The 21488-nt window shown below is 45.7% G+C and overlaps 1 protein-coding gene across 5 annotated transcripts in view; it reads right to left on the bottom strand.

Moving 5' to 3' along the window:
• BOD1L1 (biorientation of chromosomes in cell division 1 like 1) overlaps positions 1 to 20991 on the bottom strand; it is a 50176-nt gene extending 29185 nt beyond the window's left edge. For all 5 annotated transcript variants that reach the window (XM_080641919.1, XM_080641922.1, XM_080641920.1 and 2 more), the window contains exons 1-9: positions 20617 to 20991; positions 14687 to 14811; positions 8603 to 8793; positions 7284 to 7898; positions 6377 to 6526; positions 4088 to 4254; positions 2476 to 2587; positions 1572 to 1710; positions 194 to 266 (exon numbers count right to left, since the gene is read on the bottom strand). In XM_080641919.1, coding sequence (XP_080498045.1) covers positions 194 to 266; positions 1572 to 1710; positions 2476 to 2587; positions 4088 to 4254; positions 6377 to 6526; positions 7284 to 7898; positions 8603 to 8793; positions 14687 to 14811; positions 20617 to 20853 — 1809 coding nt within the window. In that variant the 5' untranslated portion in view covers positions 20854 to 20991. The remainder of the gene's footprint in view (positions 1 to 193; positions 267 to 1571; positions 1711 to 2475; positions 2588 to 4087; positions 4255 to 6376; positions 6527 to 7283; positions 7899 to 8602; positions 8794 to 14686; positions 14812 to 20616) is intronic.
• Between the last annotated feature and the right edge of the window lie 497 nt (positions 20992 to 21488).

The following is a 21488-nucleotide window of genomic DNA, read 5'->3' as shown; positions in this document are numbered from 1 at the left end:
AGAAAAGTAGCTACCATCTAGATAAATGATGACATGAATCAACTTGCCAAAATGAGGAATTCAGACCATAACAGAATGTGAGGGATTTTTTATTTAACTTGGAAAAGATCAATTGCATTTCTAAGTATTACTTCAAAGGATGGAAGTATCTAACAAAAGAGCAATGAAAATGGGCTTATTAATCAAGACACACCTCACTTGTTTTGAGTGTTTCTTTGGAATCTTCTTCTGTTTGCTGTTTCTTTTTAGAATTCTCTTCAACATTCCTATGTAGGGGGAAAAAGTCAAATTAAACTTTGAAATTTTCAGGAAGGTTAAAAAAAAAAGCACTTAGCTTCCCTTTTGTATAAACACTTGATCCATAAATGCAGACTTGTTATGTTTCCACTGAAATGCTATTCTTGCCCTAGCCAGTTTGGCTCAGCGGATAGAGAATGGGCCTGTGGACTGAAAGGTCCTGGGTTCGATTCAGGTCAAGGATACATGCCCGGGTTGGGGGCTCAATCACCAGTGGGGGTCATGCAGGAGGCAGCTGATCAATGGTTCTCTCTCATCAATGGTGTTTCTATCTCTCTCTCTCCCTCTCCCTTCCTCTCTGAAATCAATAAAAATATATTTAAAAAAAAAGACTTTTTTAAGAAATGCTATTCTTAGTCAACAGAGAACACAATCCAAATGTGACGTCAAACACTCTTGGAACACTTACATAGGAAAGTATAACAAACACTGAAATTCCTGAATTGCTGCTTGAAACGGAACGTTATGATCTATAATTACATTTTGAAAGTCTTACTATTTTTTTTTAGTAAACAGGGTAGTCTTATTTGTACAGATCAATAGGAATGAGGTATTAGCAAACTGAGAGCTAACTCCTCTCACAGATTTTTGCAAATTACTAATTTAGGTGTCTTGAAGTCGTAATAAATTCACATGATTGCATCTTAATGGCACAGCAAACTGTAGCCCATGGCTCACATGATGCTGGAGCCACTCTACCTCTTCAGCTTTCTAATTCTTACAGCATCAACTATGATAATGCAGTGTTATGAAAGAATTTGGGTCAGACCTCTGGTGTATGGGGAGAAGCATGGAATACAGGTGAAGAGAATTGCTGGAAAGACGGGAAAATGAAGGCCATCAGTGTAAGTGGTTCCTGAATGTTCAAAAGGGAGACACTTCCTGAGTCCATCAAGAGCGCCCTTAAGCCTTCGGAAACTCTAGGGACAACTGTTTGTTTACTCACAGGTATTTCACATGTATTTTTCTGGGGAGAAAGTCCAAAGCTTCCATCAGATTATCAAAAAGATCTGGACCCCCAGAGATTATAAAGGTGAACACTTTGAAATATTATAGATATCAGCACACTGAATCAGGATACTAAAAATGAGACTCATATTATAGATATTAGCACACTGAATTAGGATACTAAAAATGAAACTCCGAGGTCTTTAACAAGCATGCAACAACATACACACTCAAGTCTGGCTCTTCGCTGTCACTTTCAATGCCTTGCTTCTGAAAGCATGCTGAGAGAATGCTACAATGGGACCATGGCCAGGTAAAATATGTACCTTGAGTCTTTTTTTCTTTTTATGCTTAAGGCTACTTTTTTCTCTAAAACTTTCCGTTCTTTAAGGACTTCTTTAATTCTGGGGGCTTTAGGTTCCAAACTCTTCGCTGATGATTCTTCTAAATCCACACTACTTTTGCCTAGGAAAGAAAAGAATCTATAAGGGATTTCACAATAGTTCTAAACAGTGTAATAATTATTTTTCATTAAAATTTTCTAATCAGTATGAAAATGCAAAATGGCTTTAAAATCTAGTTGTGCTGGAATACAAATAATATTTTAGATGGAGATGACTTGTCTTTTATTTCAAATGCTTACATAGGGATGGGCAAGAGTATTAATAACAACAACAATAATACAACAATGAATAGTAATACAAGAATAAACTGTGTTTCAGGTACTCTCAGCTGTAAACCCACCTTTGCCCAACCTCCTATGTGTATGTATTTGTATATTATACAAATACAGGGTCAGTAACAAGAGGAAGTTCAATTTTGTTGAATAAATCACGGCAGACAAATGTTTGACATTTGAGTTGACATGAAGCATAGATTAATTCCACTAATATCACCAGTGCAGCTTTATTACTCACTTGTTAACAAACTATTTTCCACTGATAATTCATTCTACAGCCACCGGGAAATAAAATGCTAACATGTGAGTGGTATAAGCTGGTACCTGATAGAATGTTTAATCTAGAAACAGCAATATAATTTTAAAAACTTGACTAAACACATCAGATTAAAAAACAATGAACTCTTCCACAACTGAAAATATAACAGCTTTACTGAGATATAATGTAGATAACTTTATTTTATAATCGTATCTCATAAGTACTATAAATTTATAGGAACTAAAAGAGTATATAAGATAGTTTAAAATATTAAAGTTAACATCTCCTATACCTTGACTCTTAGCTTTTGAAGACTTTGTCTTTTCTGCTTTCTGTTTTCGTTTCTCTTCAAGTTTTTCTCTGTTAATTTGCCTTCTTAAAAGCCTCTCTTCTTTTTCTTTAGCCTAAAACCACAACATACTCACAATTATTCTGATTATCAGGCAAAAGCAAAACACTGAAAAAAACCCAATGTTTTCCCTTCAAATGTTCTTACAAATGAATGGGCTCTGCAAAAGTGCACATGCACTACCCAATCCGGGAGCTACCAGAATAACAGAGACAGATGTGAAGAGTTTTCTTTACTCTTTCAGAGTACCATTAGTTTAAAGAATGGGAAAGGTATCATTTTGAGCAATGGTGGTTTAATGAACTGGTTGCCTCAATGGAAAGGATAGCGGTGAAAATATCTCTGAGCATCAGGGGGACATAGCGGGTCTCCGTAATTTTTGGACTATTCATTAAAATGCAGAGTCCAGTGACAGGCTAGTCCTACAGCAAATACGACTGTTGGTTATACTCTGAGGATGCAGGTTTTGGACGTGGAACTTTCTGCCACTGGATCTTAAAGCCGGAGAGAATCCAGTCAGTGTTACTCCTACCACCCCTTTCCGGCCAGAACTCACTGTCTCAAAGTTTGTTAACTCCTGATCAAATGAACTTTTCAAGAGTTAAGCCACTAGTAGCATTTAGTGTACATCCTTCAAATCATTTCTCTATGTAATATATTTCCTCAGTGTAAGATGCACAACCTTTCATAGTTTAAGCAGGTGTCCTCAAACTACAGCCCGCGGGCCACATGCGGCCCGCCGAGGACGTTGATCCGGCCCGCTGGGTGCCGCTGCCTGTCCTGCTTAGCAGCCGACTCGTCCCGGGCCCGCAGTGCGCATAGGAATTTGTTCATAGTTTTTTTTTAAAACTATAGTCCGGCCCTCCAACTGGCACCCTGTTTAAAAAGTTTGAGGACCCCTGGTAATGTTTCTGAAATTTCAAGTCATCTTAAAACTAATGAACATGTATGATAAAGTAGTAGTTTTTTTCCTAAAAAGCTGTTGTCAATGACATATCTTATAATTAGAAGTATTTTCACACCCAGTAAACACGTGGACTGTACTTCCCTCTTTAATATTACGCTCATGACTTTACACCACAAGCTCGATTCACACTTGAGTCAAACATTTCCACACCGTGAACCTCCAGGTTGTTACCAGGTTTTCACTATTAATCACAATGACACAAACACCTGTCACGTGTTTGTGTCCATTCTGTCTAGTGCAGTGGTCGGCAAACTCATTAGTCAACAGAGCCAAATATCAACAGTACAACGATTGAAATTTCTTTTGAGAGCCAAATTTTTTAAACTTAAACTTCTTCTAACGCCAGTTCTTCAAAATAGACTCGCCCAGGCCGTGGTATTTTGTGGAAGAGCCACACTCAAGGGGCCAAAGAGCCGCATGTGGCTCTCGAGCCGCAGTTTGCCGACCACGGGTCTAGTGAAATAACAAGGTGCCTGAAGGCAGAACCTGTATGCTGCTGATTCGCATGCTCACTACCTTGCACCCAGACAAGTCATTTGTCAACCTCATTTAATATGTGAAAATAACAACAGATCAAACATGACTCACAATTGACTGTCGCCGCTGTTCTACCGTGAGCTCATCATCGGAATCACTGTAATACTTTGAGTAAAGGTATGGCTTGTGAACATAAGCCTGCCGCACACTTTTAGCTTTTCCTTCACTGGGATCACAGGTTTGAGGTTTTGTTTTATTCTGTTTGTTCTTCTCTTCATCTGGAAGAAAGTCAACAGAAAGGAATGGCCCTGTGAATTAGCAATAAATCCAACATTATGCTTGATCAACATCAAGCAGCAAAAGCAGTATCCATGTAGTTCAAGTGTATTTGCAGGTCCAATAGAAGAAATATCAGTTTGAGAAATTTCAGAAATTTATAAAGGCTGGAATCCATATCTTCATTTATTTCTTAACGATCAGCTTCTTAAACATAAAGGAGGACGGTAAAGAAAAGTTAAAGCTTATAGTTATTCATGTTTTCTTGAAAAACAGTGAATCCTTATTTGAGTGTCAGTAGCCTTGACACGAATGCTTCCCCACTGTCCAACTGGACAGAGGCACTCGAAGCTGAGCCTTGCCCGCCTGTGAGTGTCTCCCTTATGGAGGACGCGACAGTCAGTAACCGGCCCCCCACCAAGCAGACACTAACACCCCTCCACTTCAGGAGGCAGATCGGCTTCCCGGGGACACAGCAAGAAGGAAACTTGGGAATAAAACTTTTCCTTTCCTACCACTGGGAACTCTCAAAATAGCTCTCTTTTTTCCTTCTGGATCCCATACATATAAAATCTAGCTCTATCCAGGTAAAAACTTGAAAAGACCTAATAAAGCATCTAGAATTAAAAAATAGATCTGCAGCACTTACAGCGTCTACTTTTTCCTCTAGATATTCCTTCCCAAAGCCAGCATCAAATTTACATGCTACCTACAGGCGGATGCAAATAATATTCAACGTTTTTGATTTTTAAAGAAATCATAAAGAGAATTAAATCGCGTGGTCAAGAGCAGCACACACAGTTGGTTAGAAGCAGATGCAGGTCTGAGACAGGCACTGGTGCTCACCCTGGACGAGACATCTCCCTCAGTGACGCCACTTCCTCACCTGGACCTCCTTCCGAGGGTGGTTGTGAGGACTACAGACGTTATTACACACAACAGAGTAATAACTTAGCCCAGGGCCAGGAATACAGTCAGTACTTAATAAGGGTTACTGAAAAACCAACGGTATAGTAAAGGGCGGTCTAGGCTTTGCCCTTGGCTTCTGGGAGGTCATCTCCAAGCCTCTGGAACACCAGGCCCGACAGGAGTGTCTTGGTTGCCTAGGGGTCTGGTGTCAAGCCAAATCATCTAAGAGTTTGACTTAGGGTGGGGCTTTGGGTCATGGAGCATCAGCTGGACGTCCGGAGGGGCTGGAGACTGAGACCGGACACCTGGGAGGTAACTGTGATTCTTTGATGGAGCCCCACAAAAACGTTGGACATCAAGACTCGGGTGGGGCCAAAACCGGTTTGGCTCAGTGGATAGAGCATCAGCCTGCGGACTGAAGGGTCCCAGGTTCGATTCCGGTCAAGGGCATGTACCTTGGTTGCGGGCATATCCCCAGTAGGGGGCGTGCAGGAGGCAGCTGATCGATGTTTCTCTCTCATCGATGTTTCTGACTATCTATCCCTCTCCCTTCCTCTCTGTAAAAAATCAATAAAATATATTTAAAAAAAAAAAAAAGACTCGGGTGGGCTTCCCTGGTTGGTAGTAACCCAGGTGCGCTGTCAGACATCAATGTTGGGAAGGTAATGCTGTCCACGACTCCACGGGAAGCGGAAGCGCCGTGTTTGGAACTTCCCTGGACTCTGGCCTAAGCCCTCTTCCCTTGGCTGACGTTAATCGGTGTCCCTTACTGTAATAACCTGTAGCCAAGTTTCACACATTTCAGGGAGTACTGAGTCCTTTTAGAAAATTACCAAACCCAAGGGTGATCTTGGAAACCCCCAAATTGCAAATGATGTCAGAAGTGACGCGAATCTTGTAGACAGTACTCCCCAAATGTCGTACACATACACCTGGGTACACACACATCTTCATATACATGATCTCATCTAATTTGTATAATCATCCCAGGGAATGGAGATAAGTGGGGAACCAAGGCTTGTTTGAGGTTTAGGAACTTACCAAGCTTGCTCAGACAGAAAACCTCGGAGCTGGGACTCAGAAACCAATCTTCCAACTACAAAGCCCCATGCTCTGGCCACTCTACCACACTGTCTTTCACGATATAGCCATGTGAATACACACAAAACGCTCGGCGGAAGCTTCACAGAGGCATTATTAAGTAAAATGCTTTACCATCTGACGTAATCTCTCCTTCTTCCATGCTATCAGACATTACAACCTCCTCTTCAGTGTCTTCTTCAAAAGACGAGAGGTCACTGGTATGCACAGAGCTAACTGTAATGTCCGTCAGTCCATCCACGTCAGAATCTACTGCAGAGCAATCTTCAAGAGAAAAAAAACCCACAGAAGGTAAATCATTGCGTTACAGGAACATACGCAGCACCCAATTCCCAAATTACACTTAAGATTTCCTTCTTTAGATACATTTCAAAGAACTTCAACTTTAGAAATAAAAATCTCTCATAACCAATATCAGAAAAGATAGAGCTGTTTCCAGAAAATACAAAGGCAAACTATTATCCAGAAAAAATAATGAAAGTATTAAATTTATGATGTGATAGAAACAAAAGCAAACTTTAAGTAATTAATACATTTACTATGTGATATTTTAAAGATCAGGATATACAACGATGAATTAAGTTGCCTGAATTAATGTATGGTAATAAATTATGGGTTGAATTATAAGGTTTAGAGCCTCTCTGCTCATTTACTTTGTCAATCTGAACACTAGTATAGAAGATAAATATACAAATGTTATCGTTCATTTTTTAGCAAAGGGGTATGTTCCCAGGCTTTTGAAATATAAGAATCAAATTTATTGTCCTGGCCAGTGTGGCCTAATGGTTGAGCATTGTCCCCTGCACTGAGAGGTCGCTGGTTTGATTCCCGGTCAATCCCCAGTAGGGGGTGTACAGGAGGCAGCTGAACAATGATTCTTTCTCTCCCTCTCCCTTCCTCTCTCTCTCTCTCTCTAAAAAAAAAAAGAATCAAATTTATTAAAATTTGAAGGCAAATTTGGTATCGCCTAATGGACACTGTTTGTTCTTTAAACTGTTGTATATTTTTGCAAAGTTTGTACCTTCTTTTGTCCCTTCCATGGCTTTAGCTTTATTACTGCTCTTTTCTGAAGGAACTTTTGTGCACTCTGCTTCTTTATCCTTTGCTTGTTTTTCCTCTTTGACTTTTTGTGAATCTTTACTCCTTTTTGAGTGATCAAATTTCTTTTCAGTCTTTTCCTTCTTTTCTTTCTTTCTTTCTCCTTTTTCACTGCTGTCCGGTTTCTTTTCACCTTTGTCTGTTGACTTATTTTTTTGGTCACTGCTTTCCTGTTGAACATCTTTATTTAGCAGAACTGAACTGCTACTCTCTTTTGCGTGATTTTTAATTTCTTCAACTGGACAAGGGAGATCACTACATTCTTCAGACCTAGGGGCCGTTTCCTGGCCTTCGCCCACAGAGTCCGGCACGGACTTGTCTTTATCAGCCACGTCCTCTGCAGCTCTCTCCTTCTCAGTACTGGTGTCAGAGCTCGGCTGGGACGGGAGCCTTTTGGATACCCGCTCACTAGCCTTCGGGTTTGATGTTTCGGTGGAGGCCCTGGCAGCAGTAGCTTCTTGGTTAAGAGAAGTGATGGTTTCCAAGATGGACATGGCATCATTGGCCACATTGGCACTGGGCCCAGGAGCGGGGACACCTTGAGGGAGAGAGAAGTTTTAGAATAAATTTATACAGAAAGTCAACCCCCTGGCTGAATCAACGCTACACGCCACTGTCACCTTAGTCTGATGCACATGCTGTGCAGACCGTTCATATGCCTCTAGCCCTTCGGGCACCAGTGCTGGTACTAGGCACACTCTGCCTCTCTGCTTCTCTGCTACAGTATCTCAGAAAGGCACCATGCAAAGCCGAGAGCAGCCTAGCTCCAGAATAATAGTATCTTCTCTAATTATTTTAATTATTCCCTGTTGAAATACACAAATACCCCGAATACATCACTAAAATGCCTATTAGTTTGTATTAAGGCAAAAAAATATAAGCCAGTTAAGGACTTTGCGTGGTATGTGAAATAATATAATTTCACTATTGTGCCAAATAGACAAATGGTTTAAAAACCCAAATATCCAGCCCTCGCCGGTTTAGCTCAGTGGGTAGAGCTAAAAAGGTTCTGGGTTCAAGTCCAGGGCACAAGCCCGGGTTTGCAGGCTTGATCCCCAGTGGGGGTCATGCAGGAGGCAGCCGATCAATGGTTCTCTCTCATCACTGATATTTTTCTCTTTCTCCCTCTCCCTTCCTCTCTGAAATCAATAAAAATATATCTAAAAAATAAATACATAAAATAAAAATAAAAGCCCAAATACCCATAAACTGACACTCAGTTCAAGAGGAAAAGTGATGCACCTTGTGTGCTGACGGCAGAGTCCGGCTTCTCCTCCTCGGGGGTCACGCTGCCCCCCGCTTCCTCCTTGTGATTTAGCGTGGCCAGAAACTCATGCACAGCTTTCTCCACCTGAGGTCTGAATGTGTGGTTGATCTTTGGATCCACAACTTGAGAAATAATTCGGTCGATGCCAGACTCCAACATTCCTGATCTGAAACACAGGATAATTTACAAAAAGGTTAAAAATATATATAATTCATTATTATCTTATATAATAAAACCCTGATATGCAAATTGACCGAACAGCAGAAGGACCAGTCGCTGTGATGCGCACTGACTACCAGGGGGCAGACGCACAATGCAGGAGCTGTCCCCTGGTGGTCAGTGCACACCCACAGGGGAAGCCCCACTCAGCCAGAAGCCGGGTTCATGGCTGGCGAGCTTAGCGGTGGTGGCGGGAGCCTCTCCCGCTTCCATGGCAGCACTAAGGAGCAGTGAGCAGAGCGGTAAGGAGCAGTGAGCAGAGCGGTAAGGAGCAGTGAGCAGGCGGATGGTAAGGAGCAAGGAGTCCTGGACTGCAAGAGGGATGTCTGACTGCCAGCTTAGGCCCAATCCCCTAAGCTGGCAGTTGGACATCCCCTGAGGGGTCCCAGACTGTAAGCGGGTACAGGCTGGGCTCAGGGACCCCCACTCCCTCCCCCCAGTGCACGAATTTTGTGCACCAGCCCTCTATATATAGTATGTATCCTAATATGTAAAAAGCCAGGGGCTGTCATGACCAAACAAGCAGACGGACGACCGAACACAGGCTGTGTGGGGTGACAAGGCTGGCAGGGAGGGTTAGTGAGGGACAACCAAACGACTGAACAGCAGGATGCGTAGGGCGGGGGGCAGTTAGGGGAAACCAGGCCAGCAGGAGGGGCAGTAAGGGGCGACCAGGCTGGAGGGGGGGGGGAGTTAGGGGCGACCAGGCCAGGGGGGCAGTTAAGGGCAATCAGGCAGGCAGGCAGGTGAGCTGTTAGGAGCCAGTGGTCCCAGATTGTGAGAGGATGTCTGACTGCCAGTTTAGGCCTGATCCCAGCAGTCGGACATCCCCTGAGGGGTCCCGGATTGGAGAGCGTGCAGGCTGGACTGAGGGGACCCCCCCCCCCCCGCCTCCTGTGCATGAATTTTGTGCACCGGGCCTCTAGTATATAATAATTGCATTAATTACTTTTAGGTAAAACAGTCTCTCTCCAACCTTAAATTTTCCCAATCTGTTCATCTAGGTAGAGAAAGAATAGGCAATGACAAGTTCCACAGAGAGCGATGGCATCTGGATATACCATCTCGTAAAAATCTCTAAACTCTTCACCACTGTGTCACTAGAACCACTGAAGCAAACCAAACAAAACTAGACACAGCACACTATCTTGAGCCCAGGCTTACCGATGCTGCTTATTTACTCCAACCCTGCCCCCAGAGGAATAAATAATCACTAAAGCTCAGTTCTGGGTATAAAATAAATCAATGGACTCTGCACCACCTTTATTTTTAAGCAGAATAATGTAAGACTTTTATAAGTATTAGTCTCCAGGAAAATGGAAGAAAATACACAAAGTGTAATTTCATCAAACTTACAAAAAGCAAATAACTTTTAGAACAAAAATAAAACTTAGGATTTTTTTTTCTTTCTTTTTATTATCTTCTTGCTATAAAAAACTGTGTGATTTATTCATTCAACAAGAATGAGTGTCTTCTACACTAACAGGCACCCTGCTGGCCACTGGGCTGCTGCAAGCCAGACCTGGTCCTTTTTCTCATGAGGAGACAGACATAAACAATTAAAATACAAGGCGACAGGACACACCATCTACTGTAGGGAAAGAGTGGAACACGGATTTATTAGCTATAGGGGAGATAACTGGGGAAGGCTTCACAATGGAGAAGACATTTGAGCTGAGAAGAAAGTGCTTAAAGAAATATCACTGACAAGAGACAGAAGAGCAAGCAGGGCAACTAAGTTCCAAATGTGCAGAAAATCGTCAGGGCGCGTGAGCAAAATAAGAGGCTGTGAATTTACTTTGAGAAATATACTTAAACCTCGTTTCTTCTTAAAAAAGAGCTTGAGCCTGACGCTCATTGGTTGAGCGTTGACTCATGCACCAGGAGGGTCACTGGTCAGGGCACGTGCCTGGATTGCGGGCTCAATCCTCAGTAGGGGGCATGTAGCCAATCAATGATTCTTTCCCATCATTGACGTTTCTATCTCTTTCTCCCTCTCCCTTCTTCTCTACAATCAATAAAAACTTATTTGAAAAAATAGGTAAGAGCTCGAGAAGTTCCCTGGATAGTGTCAGAAGAGCACGGGTGCTGGTCCTTTCCACCTTGAGACCTCAGGCTCTCTCTGCAGAATGAGGGGGCCTCTCCTTACCACTCAAATGGTGATCTGAGTACAGCCCTGTCTAGAGTGGAGGATGAATTTGATTTTCATTTCCTGAGGCACCTTGCAGCCTTGTGATACTATAATGCTACGTATGTGGGCCATAGAGAAAAATGAGTCAACCCTACACAAAGTAGGTAACCTGCTTTTTCAAGTTCTAAGATAAAAAATTGCAAATCCTGCAATGCATCTTAGAGGTGACTTTAAAATGTAGCAGGTGGGGAAAAAACAAGGACAAGCAATCATAAAGATGTTTTGATTTAAGGCCCAAGTATAAAGGCATACAATAAAAAATAAAAACCACGCATTCCAAAGTACTGCTTGTCTGCTTGCCTATTTTCTGGTCCGTTGTCCACGTTAGTCCACTCTCACAGTGGTCAGCTCTGACCGTGAATAAATCTGGAGGCCAGCGCTTATGACCCCACCCTTCCCAGTGGGCTCACTCTAGAGCAGGGGTGGGCAAACTTTTTGACTCCAGGGCCACAATGGGTTCTTTTTTTTTTTTTTTTTAAATATATTTTATTGATATTTTACAGAGAGGAAGGGAGAGGGATAGAGAGCTAGAAACATCGATGAGAGAGAAACATCGATCAGCTGCCTCCTGCACACCTCCCACTGGGGATGTGCCCGCAACCAAGGTACATGCCCTTGACCGGAATCGAACCCGGGACCCTTCAGTCCGCAGGCCGACGCTCTATCCACTGAGCCAAACCGGTTTCGGCCACAATGGGTTCTTAAACTGGACCAGAGGGCCGGAACAAAAGCATGGATGGAGTGTTTGTGTGAACTAATATAAATTCAAAGTAAAGGAGCGGAGGGGAGAGCAAGAGTTCTGGGTATAAAATAAATCAATGGACTCTGCACCACCTTGCTCTCCCCTCCGCTCTTTCGGCTCCGCGGGCCAGATAGAACAGCCAAACGGGCCGTAGTTTGCCCACAGCTGCTCTAGAGGCATGGCCATAGACAGCTGCCTCACTAGAGGGAAGCCACACTCTAGGTTCAAGGACAAAGTGAAATGCTAGCAGCTGGCACTGTCCTGGTTAAAGCTATTTCCTGTCTTCCTTTTAACCTGTACAGTTAATTAAGATCATTATTTCTGAGCATCCAGAATTTTTTAGATTCTGTTGTACAAATGAATACATAGATAAAATAAGTTTTCCCCGTAGTGAGTCTGCAGATTAGCTATTAAATTGAACCATCCCAAATTGCTGATAAGTAGACTGTTGCTGTCCTACAAAAATGGCAACTGTAGATTGTTCGACATAACAGTCAACTGAGTGTTTCTGGAACTAAGAATGAAAAATTGTTTGAAATTGTATTAATGGTGGCCAGTACATCCCTATACCATTAGCTAGACACAACTAAATAGTCTCTTTCAGGAAGCTTTAAAATGTTATCAGTAACATAACTTTACTAATATAATTTAAATAAGAGTAGTGTATCCTATCTAATAAAGAGGGAATATGCTAATTGATCCTCACTAAGTCACAAAGATGGCGGCACCCACAGCCAATAGGAGGGAATATGCCTATTGACTGCCCCACCCTCAAAGATGGCGGCACCCACAGCCACAAGATGGCAGCACCCAGTCTCCTCAGCCGGGCCTGCCTCCAGAGTCCCCCAGTCCCCTCAGCCACCCGGGGCCGGCCCGAGGCGCAGGCAAGCTTTGGATGGCAGCTGTCCAGCCAACGCCCGAAGCGCAGGAAAGCCTCAGATGTCGGCTGCCCAGCCGCCCAGGGCCACCCAAGGCTCAGGTAATCAGGACTGGCCGAGGCTTGCGCTGCCGGCAGTGGCAGCAACAGAGGTGTGATGGGGCATCGTCTTCTCCTGATCACCGGGTCACCTCCCACCCCTGAGGGCTCCCGGACTGTGAGAGGGGGAAGGCCAGGCTGAGGGACCCCCCCCCCTTCCAGTGCATGAATTTTCATGCACCGGGCCTCTAGTTACAAATAAAACAGCTAGAAAGTACTAACTTATCCAAGAGACAGCTGCTTCCCCTTGTCACCCACCAGCAGAGTGCTCCTGTACTAACCTCAGTCAGACAGCACAGAACCCCTTCCTGATGTGCCCCGCACCCCTCACCAGACACCAATTCTGTGGAAACATCGTCTCGCAGCGGTACAGCAGAACGGTAAGTGCCTGGTCTTACATGGGTGAGACTGAGTTTAGTTCCCGTAAGAACAGACTAAACGGCCGCTTCCCCATTTTACAGGTTTGGTATGCTAGGGAGTAAATGCAATTCCAGGAACTGGCCTTCCATTTAGTCTCAACCTGAAGACAAGGAAAGCGAACGTGCTTTTAAAGAAATGTAGTCATTTGCGGAAGGGAGGTGGCTATGTAGATTGTTGAGTGAAGGCACTCAGTATTCAGCAAGGCGCTGTGTCCGTGTGAGGGACACTGGGGAAGCTTGCCTCCCCCGGCAACCCCCTACTTTCTTGGTTACTGTTCTCCTAAATGCCTGGAAATGAGTCAACTTTCAGGCCTGTCAACCCAACAGACCCCCTTCAGTCTCACCTTTTTCAAGAAAGGCTTTCACTTTTCCCCACAGGTGCTGTTATGCAGCCTCTAATGGCATCTTTTGATCTCATTTGGACTCTTTACAGGTTCCTCAAACACCTTTTAAAATGCAGACAACGAAGCTATTGTTGAATTTCTCCCTTCCCTTCTTCCCTGGAGACAGGAGTCAGGCTCCTGGTTCTAGTGTTACCTGTGGCTCAGTGGGCCTTCGCGTCAGTGTGAGCTGTGCGTGCGGGGCTTCCTGTGGGTGACAACTATCAGCAGAGGGGCATGCTGGGTAGGCCTCCCAGGTTCCCATGGGGCAGGAGGGGATTCAGGGAGGGCAGGTATAAAGGCGATCTGCTTAAATGTTTCCAAGCAAGATTTCATTCTACACGATGTGCTTGAATGTAAGTATCTGTCAAGGCAGGAAGATAACTTAGTCACCTTTTTCGGGGGCTGAAGTAGGGACAGAAGGCAACTATTTCTTGTCTTGGCAGATATTTATATTTAAGAACAAGATAATATTGCAAATCTGCTTTTCTGGGGAATATGACTTTTTGGTCCCTCTAAAAATTTCATCTCTTCTCATTCTCTTTATATCTTATGTTCAACCAAAAATGGCTGACAGGTCTAGATGCACTTTTCTTGTTCTTTTTTTTTTTTGGCAATAGCATCACTAAATTACAGTTAAAATCACAATAAAACGCAAGAGATAAAATGGGCAGGGGGGGAGGGGGTAGACTGTATCAGAAGATAGAAGATACAGCTTCAAAAACCAGGGAAAATATTTTAATTTCAGTGATTTTCAATGGCTTCATTTGTAAAATAATAATAAAGCCTTCTCTTTATAGGGCCAAGAAAATGGTTGTGAAAATAAACGGTACAGAATGTTCCGGCATTTACCACCTATTAGTATTCTATCTAGGACTTTTTAAAGTCACCTTGTCATTCCCTTCCTTCAGTATTTCCAAAGGGCTGCGGTGAAATCGACTATTAAAATTGATGGGGGAGATGTGAAGTGACCAGAGCCTTTTAAAATCACACTGTATCACAATACGAAGGTGCCAAACTACACAAAATTAGCACGAGCTAAACAGACTTATGCAGAATGTCTCTGCTTTCAGGTAAAGTAGACTGTGGCATTTTCAAGCCCGCCCTGGAACTCTGTAATTCTGGGACTTACTTGAGCACTTGTTGTCTAATGTTGTTTCGTAGCTGGTTCTTATTGAGGTGGGGACTCCAGGTATGAGTTGCTAAGTGGTTAGCAACAAAGTTGTCAACACGTTGTCTCAGATTCTGATAAGCAGGCTAGAAAGAAAAAAGAAACAAATGTTGAAAACCTCCAATGCTATACAATAACAATACTGATGGTCTCAGAATTTGAGTATCTTTAACATTGTTCACATTTCTTAGAGTATCAACATGGCAACAAAGTTTTGTAGCTTATGTTTGGAGAGATGATGAGTACAAAGGAGAAAGAACATACCTCTTCTATGCAGACAAGAGACGGATACCAATAAATGTTACGGTGATGATTTGGCGCAAAGAAAGGGTGAGGAAAAGAAGGAGTAAGCCTTCCCTGAGAATGTGGCATTTGAGCCGAACCTTCAAGTTCCACGATGCAGCTGGGAATTCGAAGGTCATCTTGCAGGCACCCCCAACAATAAAGCAAAGAGCAAGTGGATGAAAAAACATGAGGTTGGGAGTGTTTGGGCCCCCCCCCCCCCCCCGCCCCGCTCCAAATTATTAAGCCCAATTTGGTTGAAAAAGAGAATACAAAAAAGCAGAGAAGTGAGGCTGGAGACAGTTTGGGGCCAGGGGCTGGAAGGACTTGGGTACCTGTCTAAGAAGTTTGTAATTATGGGACAGAGAATGGTAAGCCCTGCACATAGGAGCAGAGTGATATGTGATGGCTGAGCTTTCTGATGATTGATCAGACACTAAATATATCTAGAAGAGCATGCAATAGAGTGACAGAGGTTCATAGTGGGGTGGCAGAAATGGGCTGAAAGGCATGGATCTGAGAGAAGTTATGGAGGGACAACCATGGGAGCTAGGCATTACATTCAATGTCAGGCAGTGGCTCTCAGCTGGGAGTGACTACTCCCCTCCCCCTCCCCAGGGAACATTTAGCAATGTCTGGAGAAAAATGGGGGAGCCACTACTCACGTCTGGTGGGAAGAGGGCAGGGATGCTGAACATCCTACAATGCCGGGGAACCCCCAACACAACAAAGAACCATCCAGCCCCAAATGTCAACACTGCTGAGGCTGACAACCCCCGATGTAAGGGAAGCAGGGGAGAGGACACATACCATGCCATTTCTACTGAAAAGGCTACTACTGCCTGCAAGGGATGTCTGGAAGTAAGTTCTCATCCACTCAAGCAGGACAGCACACTCCATTCCTAGATGTTCCCCATCACTCACATTCTTCATGTCTTTCTTTTAAGTGGCTTTAATGCAGATAGATTTGAGTGCCAAGATTTGAGTGTCTCCAAATGTTTTAAACAGAACTGTACAGCCTCATCTACCATTCCCTCTACTTGTCCATTTGGCAAACTTCTCACCTTCAGAACTCACCCTAACCTGTACCGTCATCCTGACACCCAAAGGTAGCCCCATCAGGCCCGCCCCCACATTCTTCCTATCTCCTATACCTTCTATATGCCTATCATCTCAGCAGTTCTTGCACTGCATTGTATTTTGGGAAGGGGGGATATGAACCTCCCCACTGAAGGATAAATGTGTTCAGGAAGCTTATTACACTGTTTGGCAGATTAGCAATTAAAATGTGGTTGTTAGATGGGTCACCAACTCCAACAGGGATGCTGAAGGTTCCATCCCTTGGTGATGACCTTGTATGCCTTCCAGTTTCCAGACTTCTGCTAATTCCCATTTCAATCCCACAAGAAACAGTCTCATGATCATTTCTCATGTTCCTCTCTATTTATTCACAATTAATGTGAACTGAAAAAAACTAATTCTTTCTCTCGATGATTTTCAGCAGAACTGTAAAACATACTTCTTTCCAGTATTCCCAAATCTCAGAAATATTAGGCTAAAAAATCACAGTGCATTTAGCACTCTAGTTCACACACGCAAATCTGAACCACAACAGGTAATTTTCCTTGTTCCCAGTTCTCCTGTCTGTCAGTAAAAATTAGCCTGGTAACTCCAGACATAAGGATTCCATTATTCTTCTGGGAACTTTTTGCTGTCTCTTCTTCCCATTCCAGAGAGCTCTGGTCAAAAGCTTTGGAGTCATTTTTGACTCCCCCCTTCTCTTCCGCTGCAAATCTAAACCATTAGCAAATACTGTCAGCACTAGCATCACAAGACATCAGGATATGACCACTTCCCACTATCTTTCCTGCTTCGATGCTGATGCATTTTCGTCTCCTGTCTGGATTACAGTAACTCATCTCCCTGCGTCTACCCTTGCCCACCTGAAGTCTATTTTCCTTAGAGCAGCTAATGCAAATCTCTTAAAATTAGGGCAACTGTATAATTTATGGTCCAAACCAGATCATGGCCTAGCGTGAAAGGAGACACTATTAATCATTTCACATGGCCAATCCATCTAAGATGGAAGCCAGAGCAAGCACGTTCTCCTTACGCACACCTGCCAAAGGCTTCTCAGCTCAGGTAAAAGGCAAACTCTTTTTTTAAAAAAAATATATTTTATTGATATTTTACAGAGAGGAAGGGAGAGGGATAGAGAGCTAGAAACATCGATGAGAGAGAAACATCGATCAGCTGCCTCCTGCACACCCCCACTGGGGATGCACCCGCAACCAAGGCACATGCCCTTGACCGGAATCGAACCCGGGACCCCTCAGTCCGCAGGCCGACGCTCTATCCACTGAGCCAAACCGGTTTCGGCAAGGCAAACTCTTTAAAAGGCCCGCAGGCCAGCAGAGCTGAGGAGGGAGGGAGGGGCGTCCCTACTCACCTCCTGTCACTTTCTCCTGACAGTTTCTGCCTGAGGCTTCCTGCCCTTGCTGTGGCCTCTACCTGGAATACTCCGCCCAGATAGCTAGCTGCCAGGCTCCTTCGGTGATGGCTCAAATGGCATCTTATTTGAAATCTCCCCTGAACTCAAGACAAATCAGTCCTTCCGGCTTCCCCCTGCTTTATTTCTTCCATAGGCCCTATGATATCTGTTTTTTTTTCTGCGGGGCGTAAGCTCTGTAAGAGCAGGGACGTTTTGTTCACTGATATATCTCGGGCATCTAAAACAGTGCCTGGTACACCATAAATATCTGTAGGGTGAGTACATGTCTATATTTTTGTCTTTGGTACTCCTTTCAAATCTAAGAAAAAAACAGACAATAATCACAGGGACCAGAAGTCATTTACACCTCAGAAAGTATCTCAAAACTGGCCTTATTACCTTTACTGGGGAGAGAGGTGCCGTATTTACTTGTTTGATGAGAGCTCCCTGCCTGGGGCAGAATGATGGACACTCGACCTTTCCTCCTCACTTCCTCCAGTTGCCAATCAGTGCAAAGGGGTCAGACTGGCTTTGTGACCGCCTAGCTTAATGACTCCAGGGAGCTGGACTCGGAGTCTGAGCAAAGGAGCCTCAGCGCTGGCTGGTCCTGGGGCTGCCCAAGGTTCCGATTCTTTGGGTGAGAGGGCTGATGTGCTCTCATCCTCAGATCTCTCTTGGCTGGACCATCCAAGACCCCAGTACAGTTTGAGGGGTCCTAGGATCCCCTGGAGTGGCAGCAGACTTTGGAACTTCTCATCTTGCTTTGAACACACTGGGCCGGATGGTAGTGTTGCTCTTAGAGAGCACCTGGCAGGTGTCAAATGTCTTGATCGTTAACTATGCATGTGACGGACGCCTGACATGCTATATACTACAGATCAGAGCTTGGCAAAGCCAGTCCTCAGGGTTCAATTAGCAAAAGCACCATCCCACAAGCGGTCTGAACTCTAAGGTGGTCCTTACAGATGACACCCCAGGATCCCATTAAAATGATGCTCCTTTGCATGAATAGGGAACCTTACTTCTGCTTTGGCCCACCTGCCAAATTGACAGGAACATTAAGCTCATATAAAAGAAAACCTTGGCTTTTGTATGTTCAAACTTACTCTTTTTGAGAGAGAGGGGAGAACACAGGACCATACTCTGTTGGGGGGGGAGGGGGGTATCATTTCAGTTCCACTCTTTTCTAGCATCAAACATCAAAACAGGGACCTTATTCAGTGGTCCCTGAACACTCCCGGAAATTACATATTAGGTTGAGCAACATGAAATTGCCAATCGTCAACCATTTTTGAATTGTAAAAAGCAGCACTTTAATATGTACGCGTGCATTTTTCTTGGGAGAAGGTCCTAGCTTTCATTAGGACCTTGTCTAAGAAACTGTGCTTCCCTCCTTCCCCCCAAGACAGGTATTAAGGCTTCAAAGCTTCAGTTTGAGAGGATCTGTAGCAACATTACAGACACCGAGTAGTAACATTTAGTGGGGATGGAGTAGAGAAAAAACTGAGCCTTATACAGGTACCCATCAGTATATTTTAAATTTGCATACACAACACCACAGATCTGTAGGTTTCTGGCAACTGCAAAGTGAAATCTCGGACACAAATAACTGGCTTTATCAGGGTAACGTTTATCTGGCCATGCCTATCTAACCTTATCCCCTTTAAAAAAAAGGGGGGGGGGGCAATGGGCATTATTTTCAAAAAGGTGGCTGTGCATATTCCCTAAAACGAAGTGAGAAAACTATATACTTCCTGCAGAGATTAACATCCCAAGTAGATTTAATTATCTGTGGTGCAAAAAGTCCAATGCCTGAAAAGGCACCCTGTACTCTGGTCTACATGGGGGGCCAGGGTCCTTCTAAGGAAGGACGTGCCTAGATTTTCACCCAGGTTTTCCCAGAGCACACAGCAGAACTGTGCAGTTCACCTCAACGCTGCAGGGAAGAATGAACTGGTGGGCACTGCAAACACCCCTTTCTGAAAGAAACGGGGCTTCTCAGAACAGCTGAGCATGCTATGAGAAAACCCTCACCCCATCAAAACTAGCGGATGGACCCAACCAGATCTAGGCCAAAACCAACCACCCTCCCCCCAACCCAAACACAAGACCATGCTCTGTCTTGTACCAAACCGAAAAAGAAAAAAGCAACGATTTTCCAACGGTTCCCAACTGAGGCCTCCTGCTTCACTTGCTTCCAGTATTCCGTTCCTCTCACCAGGCTCCTTCTCGGTGTTCTGGGCTCTTCCTTTGCAGAACCAGGTGAGATTACCTGGTTCCCGCTAACACCCCTTGCACGGTGACATTTGGTGCTAAGCCCCTCCCCCTGTGCAACCCTCTTTGTCCAGGGAACCGCTTTGCAGACCTTTCCCCGCCCCTCATCACTCTCCTGAACTCTTCTTTCCTGCCCTTCCTCCGCTTGATTGTCTGCTGTCACCTCTCCTCCACCCTTTCCCACTGAATGGCTCGGGTCTCCCCGCCGCCCCCAAACTCCTCACTATGGGGAAGTGACCTGGCCTAAGTTACCCAGATCAGACAGTCTCTGGTAGAGACACTCAAGTTCCGATCTCCCCAACCCACCTTTTCGCTGTCCAGCTCTACCTTGGTACCTTTACCACCCCCCCCCCCGCCCCAAATCATCCAGCAATGCACCCTACACACAATGTGATTCACGTACCACTTAACTTCTCCAAAGGACAAAGACACGACCCTTCCCGCCCAGAATTCTTCAAGAGAGGAGCATGGATACTAAGTAAACCGCGAAGAAAAGTAACCGCGGACGAAAGCGCTGCTTAGCTTTTCCAAACGTGTCCCCCACATGCACAGGGAGTCTAGCTCGCGGGTATATCCCTGGCGCCTAAGCCCCGTCGTAGGTGCTCAGCCACCGTCGGGCTGAACCGAGGAGCCGGCGGGCGAATGAATGAGCGCCCAGCGCGGCGCAGGCGGCAGCTTGCGGAGGGAGCGGCTGTCCAGGCACCGGGGAAGCTGCACGCGGAGGGGCCCCCGCTGGGGAGGCAGAGGCGCGGCGGGTCCACGCACGCGGGAGACCGCCGAGAAGGCGGCCCGGGGACCCTCCCCTCCCGTGCCCCGCACACCCAGGCACCCGCGCGCCCCGAACCTTCGTGTCCACATCGGCCAGGCAGTCCCTGCGGAACTGGTCGAAGAGGCCCTGGCTCTTGAGATGGTTCACGATCATGGCCACGAGCTGAGGATCTCCCGCGCCGGCGCCCGCGCCGCCCGGCCCGCCCGCGCCCGGGCCAGTCCCAGGGCCGGGCGGCGGCGGCGGCGGCTGCGGCTGCGGAGGAGGAGGAGGCGGCGCGGGCGGCGGCGGCTGCGGCTGCGGGTTGGTGGCCATGGCGGCTGGGCCGGGAGGGTACGGGCCGGGAGGGCGAGCGGGCAAGCGGCGCTCCTGGGAGGCGGCGGCTGCACCGGTCCCGCTGCCTGAGTGAGGCCCACGGGATGTTGTTACGGGACCAGCGGATCCACAGCAACCCCGGAAGTGAAAGGGAACCGGGGGAAGGGAGGAAAAGGCGATGACAACCGTGACGGAGGGGCAGCAACGGAAGCCGCGCAGGGCCAGTTCCTGCCGCCGCCCGCGCAGACGCACTCGCGAGGCTGCACTGAGTCGGAGCGGCGGCGAGGAGCTCAGTCCACGACGGGCTGGCCTTCGACCCGCGAGGCTACTCAGGTGGCCGAGACGCTGGCCTGGTGCTTGGCTCCTGTTTCACGGAGCAGTCGAGATCCATAGACCTTTATAATGCGAACCGCACGTGGAACTGCTTGTTCTGACCTCTCCCCAAACCCTCGTTTTCAGGATCCAGCCCAGTTTTCCTGCAAGCAGGTAGCTCCAGGGGCCTCCTGTCTGGTCCCCACCCCATCCTCCTTGTCCTCGGTCCCATCCCTTGTTACTCCCATTGTGCCAGCCAGCTGGACCCCATCCCTCCAGCACCGTTTCCCTGCCGGTGAAGATGAACCCACAGGCTTAGTTTT

Source organism: Plecotus auritus, assembly GCF_963455305.1.
Source record: "Plecotus auritus genome assembly, chromosome: 1".
Taxonomy (NCBI): domain Eukaryota; kingdom Metazoa; phylum Chordata; class Mammalia; order Chiroptera; family Vespertilionidae; genus Plecotus; species Plecotus auritus.
Note: the sequence above shows the minus strand (reverse complement) of the source record. Positions and strands in the feature narration are given on the sequence as shown.